Source organism: Elephas maximus, chromosome 17, assembly GCF_024166365.1.
Source record: "Elephas maximus indicus isolate mEleMax1 chromosome 17, mEleMax1 primary haplotype, whole genome shotgun sequence".
In the NCBI taxonomy this organism is placed as follows: Eukaryota; Metazoa; Chordata; class Mammalia; order Proboscidea; family Elephantidae; genus Elephas; species Elephas maximus.
In genome coordinates, this window is record NC_064835.1 from 10,692,672 (window position 1) to 10,706,868 (window position 14,197).

The window sequence follows — 14,197 nt, forward strand, 5'->3', positions numbered from 1 at the left end:
CTCTGAATATATTCTTATAAATTTAGAGTTCAGGGAAACCTAGGCGATCATACAGGATCAGTCAGTCAAAAGATACGTAGATACTAGGCCTTCGTGACAAATATGTGCCTCAGACTCTTGTTCTTTGGAGTGTAGCTATTTAGAGCATCCAGCTCAGTACCTCCCCGAATTACGTATTTATTAAATTGCTGTTGACAGTGGGAATGATGATAAAATTATAGCAACATTTATTAGATTTAAAAGGAACTGGGGCTTGTGTATGCTTTTGGTTGGAAAAGTAAATAAGTTGTGTTATCAGAGTCCTTGAAAGAGACGGTGTCACATGCTTCTGGAAAAGAGATGGGACGGTACCCTGCTTTTATTATTAGCATATTCTTGAGGAATCACTGTATGTTTAAGGAAAGCAGGAAAAAGACAAAAGCATGCTTCAGATTCAGTGAACTTTCAATTTTTCAACCCCCATCCATTTACTAAAAACTTGAAAGCCGGTAGGTTTCTCTATTAAAATGGTAACGTAAGAGTACCAACTGGAACAGATGATATTATTCCTTCAAAAAGGAGTCCCCAAACTAAGTAGTGTTAATATGCTCAATGCCCAGCTATCCAAAACAATGTGAAAATTCTGTGAAAGTCCATATAGGTTTATCTTATTTATCCAGTAGAAACTAATTCTATTATTGACTTCCAGGCAGTCTCTCTTAAGAAAACTTCAGTGAAGATAAAATATATACACATCTGTTTTCTGTTACCTGCTATGTAAAATTTTTACATTTGTATATAAGCAACTTATATAGTTGATAATTCTTTATTACTAAAAGTTTATTTACATGAGTATTTAAGGCATTACGTCACTTCCGTTGTTACCTGTGTCATTACACGGAGCCGTAAACAAGGTGTGCAAAAATAAATTACAATACAAAATTGCTCTTCAGGAACAAGACACTGAACAATGGAGCCATATTACACCTTGCGTATTTAGCCAAAACACAAGCTACACATTTTGCTGGGAAAACTCTCAATGCGTTTTAAACTCCTTCTTGATTATTTGAAGAAATATCCAGTTACTGTATTTTCAAAAGTTGAATTATGAATAAAAATGTAAAATGTGGATTAAAGTAATATAGATTTCAAATCTAATTTTTAGTTTCAAAACGAGGTATTGAAACATTACTTTTTAGATACTATAAAAGGCAAAATGAGAGGTGTTATGTGAATTTCAGAGTCAAGGTTCATATGTAAATTTTACCTCAATTTTTGAAAAATTATTGGGAAAAATATCAACATTCAGCATTTTTAAGTGCAGATAACCTATTAGAAAGTTCCGATTTGTTAAATCTGCAGCCCAATCAGTGAAAACTAAAAACGTCAGGCCATAAAGACTTATCTCAAGCCTAAACTTTTAGATGTTTTCTATACTTTGAACAAATGCTACTGTAGCTTAAGTTGGGAAAAACACTGGGAAATGACATTTTTTAAAAGACACTGTTCTTTCCATAGCCCATTTATAAAGTTTGTTTTATCTACCAGTACAACGGAAAGAAGATTCATAAAATTGGTTTCATCCAGTTAAAGTAGTTTTGGCATTTCTTTGTCTCATGCCAAATCCTTCCTCCCACAAAATAAGCAAGTGAATTAAAACAAAAAATAAAAATTTTAAATAATCTCTTCCAGTTCTCCGAGTTGTATATAGTACTATACAAAATTAACACTTAGAATGGATTTTTTTTTCACCAGCCCTAAGTTTTCAAATGCACTGCTTTGGAATCCTTCTATTTCATTGCTTGTTGATCCCAGTCCAGAAATGAGCATAGACTTTGCTCTGTTGTTATAGATATTTGAATTGGGTAGAAAAAATGCAGTAGGCTAACCAGTTAATCACTGCTTGTGAAAGAACTGCACTATCGATTATTTCTCACAACACAGAAAAAAAGGCGATAAGTGATTCATCCTGGGTGGTATCGGTCAGTCTGTTAGCACTTACGTAGCCTTTTCTAGTTACTCACTCGGTGATTTAGACTTGTGCTATTGTAAACCTTGGATCAATTGACAAAAAAATGAGAAAAAAAACCCACTCAGGATATTGCAAAAATTCGGTAGAACAAGATGTGACCCATACTTAAGGAGAGCCATAAAAATCAAACTTTTTTGTAACAGTTTGAATTTAGGATTTACCGTTAGTCAGCCGAAACACCTGGGAGGTTTAGCTCACCTTTTAGCTGAGCGTGTGAGGACAGGGAGCAAACGTGTTCGCTGCAGTAGCAAGAGTGCTGCTTCTAAACAAACTAGTATGTTAAAGGAAATACCATGACAGACAAGCTAACTTCTGTCCCATTTGAAGCTAATGTACATGTATGTACGCAAGTCCTAAGCCACAAGGAGAGTTCCGGGGCAAGAATCGAGCTTGTTAGTTTACAAAGGTTGATGAGCACTTTAAAAATGTTTGCACTCTGAAATAAAACCTTAATAATGAGGCTGTGTGTGAGTCTGGTGGTATCTGCTCAGGAAGGACCCTATACTGGCTTATCTCGGTGGGAGTGTACTGCAGAGCTGATTGGAAGACCGGTCACAACTGGAAAAGCCAAAGAAAAACTTCCATTAGCTTCAACTTAGCCTAGGGTTCTTGTTCCTGGAAATCTTCAGCTTCCTAAAATATAAAACAAAAGTTTAAATGGATAATGCCTTTGGGAAGAGTGCAATAGGAGTACCTGGTGTTATGAATTGCAAATATATCCTTATTAGAAGAAAAATATCCTTAAACTTATTTTTTCTCCCCTTAATTTAAGTTTTAAAAGAAATCTTCTAATCTTATTACATAGTTCTCAGAGTCAGTGTCCTTAACTGACAGCCTCTAGGTGCCTTGATTCGACTCGATGGCACTGGGTCTGGGAGGTGCCTTGTAGGAGCCTTGGTGGCACAGTGGTTAAGAGCTCAGCTGCTAACCAAAAAGTCGGCAGCGGGAATCCACCAGCCGCTCCTTGGAAACCCTGTGGGGCAGTTGCACCCTGTCCTATAGGGTCGCTGTGACTCAATGGTAACAGGTTTGGTTTTTTGGTTAAGTGCTTTGTGAGTCCCTGAGTGGTGCAAACAGTTAAAGTGCTTGGCTGCTAATGACAGGCTGGCAGTTCCACTTCACCCAGAGATGCCTCAGAAGTCCTGGTGACCTGCTTCCAAAAAATCAGCCATTGAAAACCCTCAAGAACTCAGTTCTACTCTGACACACTTGAGGTCGCCATGAATCAGAATCAACTCCATGGCAACTGGTTTAGTGCCTTGCATGGACACTTGGACTTTTGCTGGCACTTTCTTATTCTCTCTCTCTCTGTCTCCCTCTTATTATGAACATATTCAAACATAAGAAAAGTAGAGGAGACAGCATATGGAATTCACCCAAACCTAATTTTAAAGCATTTTTTTTGCTTTATTTCTCTTTTTGGGCTGGAGCTTTTAAAGCAAATTACAGATATTCTGACATTTCACCCCTAAGTACTCCAGTATACAGTTTTAAAATAAAGACATTTTCCTTTATAACCACAATACTATTATCACCTAAGAAAAAGTAACAATTCTCTAATATCCTTATTCATAATTTCCCTCAATTATCCCCCCAATTTTTTCTATAGCTGGTTTGTTCAAGTTAGTATCCATTCAATCAGAAATCACATATTACACTTGATTGTGTTAGTCTCTTAAATTTCTTTTAATCTGAAATAGCCCCCATCTTTATTTTCCATGACACTGACTTGTTAGAGAATCCACTTAATTTTAAAAAGACAATAATAGCCCTGGGTAAAAACTCCTTTATGCCAAATTTGGTTTTCTGGTTTTACAATAGAAATCTTTTTCTCTCATATTCTATTTTAGAAGTCCTTGAGGTCTTTCAGTTAAGATTTAGCCTATAAAATGTGACTCTGTAAATAAAAATAAAAGAGTTGACTCTCTTTGCAAATAATAATAGTCTATAATAATTTCATTTAAGAAAGCCAGATCCGTTTAAGAAAGTCAGACAGAGTTTTAACAGTTAAGATCCTTAGCATAAAGATCTTCTTATGAGTATAAAATTCGGTTTGCATGTCTTGATTTATAACACCTAGAAGTTAAAGGTGTGTACCAACTCTGAGCAATAGGAGAAATTATGTACATGTGTAAACTGGAAAAACAGAATCGCACACTACTAAAACGACTCAGTCCCAACAGCTAAGTGATAGAATAGTTGGAATCAATTCCAAATAGTACAAAAGTTCTCCTGTCATAACGTTGTGCATATCTATTGAGTCACTCTCTTAGTGCCACGATTGGTTTGCAATAAAACAAATAAGCAGATATTAATCCTTTCATTAAAAATAAAAAAGATTTGTCTACATGTTGAGAGTTAATTTATTATTAATGGTGGTAAATATAACCCAAAGGCCTCAAATAACCTTAGAATTCTCCTGGCTTCCTTGGCAGTAAGGTATAGCTTTGTAATCCTTTTCACCAAGTATACTCAAAGGGGAACCATTTATAAGACTTATAGAACCCTTGTATCTCCCTGGCCAACCTCCTCTAATTTCATATGGGAAACACCTACCAACCATGGAAAGTAACCTGGGAAATAAGCCAAACAGGTCAGAAAGCTGAGGAAAGAAGTCCACCCATTTGTGAACCTTACCATCTAAAAGCGTTAATCAGTTTCTTCAAAATAAACAGAAACCTTTTTTCCTTGGTTGAGCCTTTCTTCTTCTTTCCTGTAACAAAGAAGCATTAACCAAATTTCAGGTGAACAAGAACAAGCAAGAGAGGCCAATCCTACAGAAGCTTCAAGTAAGATGTTTTCTCCCATTTTGGGGGAAGGATTACATGTACCTAGGAGTCGCTATGAGTCAGAATTGACTTGACAGTAATGGGTTTGGGTTTTTTTTTTTTTTTTTTTTCTGAACTTTGCCATTTTTCAGAATGTGAAAGAATATAATTTGGGGACTGATCTGGTAACTCCAGAGGTTTAGAACAGACTCCTAAGTTTACCATTAGTATCCTACCTCTAATTCCTACTCTTTGTTCAAAAAGGAGGGGAAAAAAGTTTGTATTGACTTAGAAGTTAATCATTATGGATTATATTAACTTGTATTCAAGTCAGACCTCAGAATTGGGTTTGTTAGACTCCTTAAAATCAATTCTATTTACTTCAGGAAATATTTATTGAGGAAAAGAACAAATGGTGCTGGGACAACTGGATATCTGCATGAAAAAGAATGAGGTTGAACTCCTACCTCACAAGGTAGGTTAATACAAAAAATTAAGTAAAAATCATTCAAAGACCTAATGTAAGAGCTAAAACTATAAAAAGAAGAAGAAACCAAAACCTATTGCCGTCGAATCGATTCCAACACACAGCAACCCTATGGGACAGCGTAGAACTGCCCCACAGGGTTTCCAGGGAGTGGCTGGTGGAATCAAACTGCCGACCTTTTGGTTAGCAGCCAAATGCTTAACCACTGCGCCATCAGGGCCGTCTTAGAGGAATAACCAAAAAAAAAAAACCTTGCCATCAAGTCGATTCCGACTCATAGCAACCTTAGAAGAATATGTAGGCATAAATCTTCATGACCTTCGGTTAGGCAATAGTTTCTTATTTATGGTATCAAAAGCACAAGCAACAAGAGAAAAAATAGATAAATTGGACTTCATCAAATTTAAAAACTTTTGTACTTCAAAGGACACTATCAAGAAACTGAAGAGACAGTCCATAGAATGGGAAAAAATAATTGTAAATCATATATCTGATAAAGGACTAGTATCCAAAATGTATAACTAATTCTTGCATCTCAACAGAAAATAACCCAATTTAAAAATGGACAAAATATTTGAGTAGTTGTATCTCCAAATAAGACATACAAATGGGCCAGTAAACACATGGAAAGATGCTCAACCTTATAAGTCATCAGGAAAACGCAAATCAAGACCTCAGTGAGATACCACTTCACAGTCCATTGGATGGCTTTTGGGAAAAGATGGATGATAATAAGTGCCAGCAAGGATGTGGAGAAATAGAACTCTTTTACATTGCTGATGGAAATGTAAGATGATGCAGCTGTTTAGATAACAGCCTGGCAGTTTTGCAAAAAGTTAAACATACAGTTACTGTCATGGATTGAATTGTGTCCCAAAAAAAGTGTGTGTATCAACTTGGTTAGGCAATGATTTCCAGTATTGTGTGGTTGTCCTCCATTTTGTGATTGTAATTTTATGTTGAGAATATTAGGGTGGGATTGTAACACCACCCTTACTCAGGTCACCTCCCTGATCTAAGGTAAAGGGAGTTTTCCTGAGGTGTGGCTTGTACCACCTTTTATCTCTCAAGAGATGAAAGGGAAGCAAGCAGAGAGTTGGGGACCTCATACCACCAAGAAAGCACCAGGAACAGAGTGCATCCTTTGGACATGGGGTCCCTGTGCCTGAGAAGCTCCTGGACCATGGGAAGATTGAGGACAAGGGCCTTCTTCCAGAGCCGAAAGAGAGAGAAAGCCTTCCCCTGGAGCTGACACCTTGAGTTTGGACTTTCAGCCTACTTTACTGTGAGGAAATAAATTTCTCTTTGGTAAAGCCATCCACTTGTGGTATTTCTGTTATGGCAGCACTAGATGACTAAGACAGTTACCATATGACCCAGCAATTCCATTCCTAGATATAAATATACTCAAGAGAATTGAAAACGTGTGTCCACACAAAAGCTTCTACATAAATGCCCATAGTAGCATTATTCATGATGGGAAAAAAGTCTTATCAATGGATAAACAAATTGAGATATATCCATACAAGGTAATATCCAGCCATAAAAAGGAACAAAGCTCTGACACATGTTATAACATGGATGAACGTTGAAAACGTTATGCAAAGTGAAGAAGGTGGTCACAAAAGGCCACATATTGTATGATTCTAGAATTTATATGAAATGGCAGAATAGGCAAATCTGGAGAGACAGAAAGTAGGCTAGTGGTTGCCATGGGGTGGGGAGCGGTGGCTAAAGGATATGGGGTTTGTTTTTGGAGTGAGGGAATTGTTCTTGAATTAGTGGTGATGGTTGTACAACTTTGTGACTATTAAAAGGATAAATTTTGTGGTATGTAAATTTTATCACAGTAAAAAAACATTGAGCACCAACCATCAACATGGCTGACTTTCCTAGATACTGATGCATAGTGCTCCTGCTGACTGCCTAGACAAATGGGTGCTTCACTTTAAAAGTAAGGAGTATTCTAAAACAGCTTTTGTATAAAGCAGATTCTTATAAAATCAAACCCATATAGTAAGAAATCCTATGATTTTGTAAAATTAAGAGAGCTTTTGTATAAATTTTCTAATTCACACTTCGGTTTCTCTGCTGTGTGAATTTGAATTCTTTTATATAGGATTTACCCAAAGAAAAGAACATCTGTTCAACAATTATTTAGCCCCAGTGTGAAATACCAAGAGTCACAATGAGAGGTGTTAGAAGACTTTCCCAGAACTGCCCAGTCTTACGATTTTATCTCCACCACTTTATGAGCTCTGTCAGCCCATCGCTTCTTCCGGAAATGCTGGAAGAGGACCACCACAATTACAATTATGACCATCAGTGCACAGGCGGAGCCAATGGCCAGAGCCAGGAAGTAGATCTCAGAGAAGCGTACTGCAAGGAGAAAAAGAACGAGTTAGGATTCTAAAAAGAGGAGGACTCTGGTGATTCACAAGGAGCCCTGGTAGCACAATGGTTAAGTGTTTGCAAGTTTGGTGGTTGGAACCCAACAGCTGCTCTGAGGGAGAAAAGACCTGGCAGTCTGCTCCTGTAAAGATTATAGCCTAGAAAACAACATGGCAGATCACAATGGCCTGATCCCATTGTGCATGGGGCCCCTATGAGTTGGGGGCTGACTTGATGGCAGCTGACAACGACATGATGAACTCTAAAGATATAATAGAGATGTGTTTTCATCATTAGGTGGACTCGTACTTTCTCCTACCTTTATATGTAAAATACCATGTTGTTGTTGTGTGCCATCTAGATAAAAAAAAAACTCTGAGTAATAGCCACCGTGTAGAGTAGTAGAACTGCCCTATGCGTTGCCTAGGCTGTAATCTTTATAGAAGGAGCTCTGGTGGCACAGTGGTTATGAGCTATGGCTGCTAGCCAAAAGTTCAGTTCAAGTCTACCAGGCACTCCCTGGAAACCCTGTGGAGCAGTTCTACTCTGTCCTATAGAGTCACTATGAGTCGACTCCACAGCAGCAGTTTGGTTTGGTTTTGGTTAATATTTATAGGAGCAGATTGCAAGATATTTTCCCCAGTGGAGCCGCTGGCTGGGTTCGAGCAGCTGACCTATCATTTAGCAGCTGAGAGCTTAACCATTGCGCCACCAGGGCTCCTTTCGTACTAGTGGATCTCAACAGCAGCAACGGTATCCTTTAGAAACTATGAAATGCAAATTCTTGTGCCCCACCCCAGATCTACTGAATCAGAAACACTGGGGGTGGGGCCCAGCAATCTGTACTTTAACCTGCCCTCCAGGTGATTCTGATGCATGCCAAAGCTTGAGAGCCACTGGGCTGGTTGAACTACCTAGTACAGTAAGGTTATTGCCCCATACCATTTCTCGATTACTCCCTTCATCCCTGTCATTTAATCAGTCAATCATTTATTCAAATTTATTAAGGTTGCAGACATTGTGATGGAAATACAAAGCGGAAAAAGACATTACCCTCAAGGAGCTCACTGGGCAGATACGCAAGTAAGTCAGTTACTACAGTCTAGCTGGGTAAGCGATAGAAGTAGGAGCCCAGAGGGAAGGGCCCCTAAACTGGAACTAGAATCTGTAAAGCCTGGTTCTCATGTACTATAGCTTGATTTCTGATTTACTGAAGACTCAGGTGCACCTGACCCAAGCCATGGTGTTTTTAGTCACCTCATATGCACGCGAGAGCTGGACAATGAATAAGGAAGATCGAAGAATTGCCACCTTCGAATTGTGATGTTGATGAAGAATATTGAATATACCATGGACTGCCAAAAGAACGAACGAATCTGTTTTGGAAGAAGTACAGCCAGAATGCTCCTCAGAAGCAAAGATGGCAAGACTACGTCTCACATACTTTGGACATGTTATCAGGAGGTTCAGTCCGGAGAAGAACATCATGCTTGGTAAAGTAGAGGGTCAGCAAAAAAGAGAAAGAGATGGATTGACACAGTGGCTGCAACAATGGGCTGAAGCTTAACAATGATTGTGAGGATGGCGCGGGACCAGGCAGTGTTTCGTTCTGTTGTACATAGGGTTGCTGTGAGTTGGAACCGACTCAAAGGAAGGTGCAGAGCCAGAAAACACGTTAGAGAATGTCTAGCCCAGGGGTTCTAGCCTGGAGTCCATGAAGGGGATGGGAAAGGATGGTCCACAAGCGCACAAAGTCCATGTCAAGCTGCATGTATACATTTTTTGTGGGAATCAACGCCATAGGTTTCATTAGGTTCTCAAAGAGAAGTGACCCCTATCCATTTAAGAACCATCGATCTCTTGTCTAACCTATTCATTTTGCAGATGAAGAAACTGAGGTCCAGAGACACTACATTACTTCTTTCAGTATGCAAATAACTTCTACAAAGTGACACAGCTCTCCACTGGTAGGACTCCGAGGGATGGTTTTAAACTGTACTGGGAATGAAAGAAGGAAATCGTACCACTTTACAGGCTTATATGTTTGGGGTAACAATATTGTCTATTGGTTTAGGGCACACACCAGAGAGAGCTAGGTTAAAATCCCAGCTCTGCCATTTACTAGCTGTGTGATTTTGGGTAATTAGCTTCTTTGAGCCTCACCTAGAAAACAGAGATAACAATATTTATTGTTCTTATAGAGAATAAATAATTCGTGTAAATTGTTCCATACTGTGCCTACACATAATAGACACTCCATATATGGTAGCCATATTCTTATTTTCCATGTGGGAGACCCAGATTCAATTCCCTGTCAGTGCACCTCAAGTACAGCCACCACTCATCTGTGAGTGGAGACTTGCATGTTACTGTGATGCTGAGTAGGTTTCAGCAGAACTTCCAGACTGAAAGGGACTAGGAAGAAAGGCCTGGCAATCTGCATCTGAAAATCAGACAATGAAAACCCTGTGAATCACAACGGTCCAACCCTATTGGTGCTTGGGGTCACCAAGGGTCAGGGGCTGATTCAATTATAACAATTTTCAGTGAAGGTCAAATTTTGCAAATTTTTTGCATTTTTTTAAATCACATTTTATCCTCACAATATTATCATTCTCATTTTACAGATGAGGAAAATCAGAGTTATTTACAGCTCCTAAATGATAACAGTGACTCAGACCCAGACCTACTACTCTTAAATTGTGTGCTATTCACTCTTTGTTGCCTGGAATGGTTTTCCTTGTTGTCCCTTACAAGGTGCAGACAATATAATGCACTAGTTTGGAGCAGGATTTTGGAGTTAAAGATGCCTTGGTTTGAGTCCTAAATGACTCCATTTATCAGCTTCATAACTTTGGACAAGTGACTGTACCACTGTGAGCCTCAGTTTTCACTGGTAAAATGGAGGTGCCAAGAGTATGATCAACTGATAAAACATGTAAAGATTAAACAGAATGTTTCATGTAAAGCCTCTGATAAATGACTAAATAAACGTTAGCTACCATGATTGGTATCTACCTCCTAGAGTGGTTGTGAGGATTAAATGAGATAGTACATGTCAAGCACTTTGGACAATGCCTGTCACAGAGTAGGTTCTCAGTAAGTATCTTTGGAAGAAATGAATGAACGAGAGGACCTATTGTTAGCCTTTTATCTGAGAGTTGCTTCCTTCCCTTTTCACATTCTCAGTGCCATTTTTGTGACAGATTCCCTGCGTCCCTTTGCTTTATTTTCTCTTTGATTCCACAACCAAACAAAGCTTTTCTTTTTTTACTTAAGGACTTTTCAGTCTCCCTCCAAAGTTCCCGGCTCCAAACAGCTAGTCCCTTTCTCTACTCTTTCAGCCATCACAAAAGATTATGTCTTCCTTTTCTGCGAGCTCTCACACTTCCCAAAACCCCTCCCCCCGCCCCATAACCTACCAGTCTGCACAACGCTGAGACGGATCTCCCCTATCAGCCCATCAACATCAGGTGGGTTCTTCACCTGGCAGGTGTATGTCCCATTGTCATCAAACTGTAGTTTCCAGAGGATTATGGAGACGTCGTTCCGATCGGGGTTCCCATCCCAGGCCACCCGACTCTTGAACCGCCCGCTCATGGGTTCAAATGGCTCCCCGTGGTAGTAGAATACCTAGAGAGGAGAAATGGCAGACGGTCTTTCATATTCAGTACCTGGGCAAGGAAGCTGAGATGGTGGAAGCAGAAGAGACGTATCAATGAGCCCAGCTGCCCATCTTCAGCTTTCTCAAGAACCTCTTTCCCCTTCATTTGCCGCTCGGTTCTTTCAGTCTCTGCCCCAAGATTCATTTCCTATCTTCACCCTGTACTCATTGCTAAGAAAAATAAAGGAAGGGCAAGGAGAAATGGACTGGCTTATTTTCCTAATCAGGGGTCTCCCTGGTAAATGACAATAACCTACTTACAAATTGCTCAGGCCCCCCATCTTGAGGACGGAAGTTCCAGGTCACTGTGAGAGCATCACCCACGGGGGCAAAGCTGGAGAAAGTGCATTTTAACCTAATATCAGTCCCGTTAACGGCCTCCAGCACTCGGGAGGTGTAAATTTCCACAGCTGCTGTAGGCCGAAGAGCTGCAATGAAAAAAAGAAGGAAAAGAGGGCTAATAGGAGAGGCAGTTATTGCAACAACTGTCGCATCTCTGACACTTCCAAATAAATGCCTGAGTAGCGCACAAAGCGAAATTGCGACGCCCCAGCTCCCAAACTTACGTCACCCCTCATCTGCGTGTTTTATCTGTATGCAACCTCAGCCCTCTCATTCCATGTAACATAAAAATACCCCACCGTGAGCCTTTGGTGCTCTACTTTCTCCACAGCAAGATATCCTGGCCTCATGGGACACACTTCAGAACTGTTGTACCAAACTACGAAGGTTGGCAAATAAAATTGAAAGCAGAAACAAAAACAAAAAAAATTAAAACCAATCCTAACCTTGATTAAGCATTGCATTATGTGTTAAGATTAAACATTACGTATCTGTATATAATGGTCCTATAATGGTCCCCTTTTTTTTTTTTAGCAGGAAGTGCCCTAGCAGAAAGATTTCATATTGTTCATTACCTCCTGCAGAAACCGAATTAATCAGCCCCCAGACAGCTTATACTTGCTGGCACCACAGAAACCTTTATATCATGGGGTACTTTTTACTGATATTTACATTTAGAGTGCCTGTCTGAGCAGTTTCAAAACCCCAGTGGACCTGTCTCCTTAACAATCTCAGCTTTCCCAGTGCTGCCCAGAGTCCCGACAAAATCCACACGCAGAAATCCAAGTCCCAAATGCTGCCTGCAGCAGGAGGTTGAGAGCAGCCAAAAAAAATAGTGCGTAACCTGAGATTAGAAAGCCGTCAGTGTGCCTGAATCACTGGCAACCCAAACACACCTAAACCTGTTTGTCCAAAAGCAGTTACCCAAAAACAACTCCCCAACTTCAGTTTCAGCAAAGTGAAAACTAAAATGAACCACAACAGTGGCTCAGGCTCCCAAACAAAACTCGTGGAACTTCTTAATCACATTAGCTCCGTAAGGTAGGCAGTAAAGGAAGAAATGCTGAGGGAAGCTCCTTACCTGTGAGCTGTATGCCAAGGAGAAGAAGCACAGCCCGCATAAGGCTCTTGCCATACATGAGGGAAACCCAGCCCTGGTCCCAGAGACCAGACCGGGCAGACCGAGGGCTCCGACACCCTGCCAAGGCCACTTCGGGAGGCGCGAGCTCCACGTTTTTCTGGAGAGAAGAGCCTGTCGAGTCCCCTCACCTGTGGGAATCTGAGCGTCTTTGCCCGTGACTCATCCCCACTCTGCCTTTGCACTTGCTGGAATGAAAGGTGGGGCCTCAGCTCCCAACGCCCTCCTTCCTCCCCTCCCTCCCACCCTCTCCATTACCGGCACGTCTGCACAAAGATCCCAAACTCTGCTGCCCTCTCTTGACTTTTCAGTTAATCTGCCTGGGTTCTGGCCCCAGAATGGCCTCGGAAACAAAGGAAGTGGTGCCAGTCTGAAAAGTCCCAGCTTGCTTTGGGTTTGGCCCCCACACCCCCTGTTTTAAACAGGCTCTAGGCGTGTCTGGGAAGTGAACGTTGAAACCACCTTGCAGTGGTTCTGTGTCCCAAAGCACCTCCCTGGGGCCACTTTGAGCCATAAGGCTGGATTCACCACAACTCTGAGACAAGAAGTAGAATTCCTTGAGACCCTCTGTAGACAAAAAGCCCTACAGCTTATACCCTCAATTTTAGCCAGATGTCACTGCAAGGATCTCCTCATCTTTTTTTAGCTTGTGGCTTTCCCTGAGGTGGAGCTGAAACAGGCTGACCAAAACAAATCTGTGTTTAATGATCCTTTGCCTTCGAAGGATTTGAAGGAGCATCAGGACATCATCCCCACTCATTTCTCCTCCCATCTCAACACAGTCCACAAGATACTTTCTTGCTTGTATTTCATCTCCACGAAACCCTCTGAAGTGTTCTCATTTACCAGTGAGGATCTTAAGAGCTTAGGGAAGGTGAGTAACTTTGCCCAAGATTGCACAGCCAATAAGTAGCAAAATTGGAGCTTTTCTGACTCACAAATCTAGTGTTCTTCCCACAAAATTATAGCTAACACAGGGATCAGACAGAGGACCACCAAGGAAAAGGTTTTCACAGTAAGGTTTTTGTGCCGCAGATTTCATCTGCCATTGTTAGGGCAGCCGTCCTTCTGAGAAGTCTAAAAAGTTAAGGAACTTAAATGAGAAAAGGTGTCTCCTTGTCAGAATCAATCAACAGCAACGGGTTTGCTTTTGGTCTTTTGTCTGAAGGAGGGTGGGTGACTGTTAAAAATTCCTGGAGCAGCATTGAAATAGCAGTGGAAGGGGGGTGAAGATCACACAGGCAGTTAAGGAGTAGGCTTGACCAGGATTTAACTCTGAATAGAGACAAATTGCCTTTATCCCGTAGATTAGCAATCTAGAAACTAAAGAGTTTCATATTGATGCATAAAATCTAGTTAAACCGTGGGAGAGAGAGGTTTGCCAGAATGGGGAGGA

General features: G+C 40.6%; 1 protein-coding gene across 1 annotated transcript; it reads right to left on the minus strand.

Moving 5' to 3' along the window:
* Positions 1-1,205: 1,205 nt before the first annotated feature.
* MPZL2 (myelin protein zero like 2) lies at positions 1,206-12,997 on the minus strand. The gene is made up of 6 exons (XM_049856863.1): positions 12,745-12,997; positions 11,583-11,749; positions 11,080-11,290; positions 7,498-7,645; positions 4,649-4,724; positions 1,206-2,644 (listed from the first exon to the last, which is right to left on the minus strand). The coding sequence occupies exons 1-5, from the start codon at positions 12,800-12,802 to the stop codon at positions 4,661-4,663; spliced, it is 648 nt and encodes a 215-aa protein (XP_049712820.1). The 5' UTR covers positions 12,803-12,997; the 3' UTR covers positions 1,206-2,644; positions 4,649-4,660.
* Between the last annotated feature and the right edge of the window lie 1,200 nt (positions 12,998-14,197).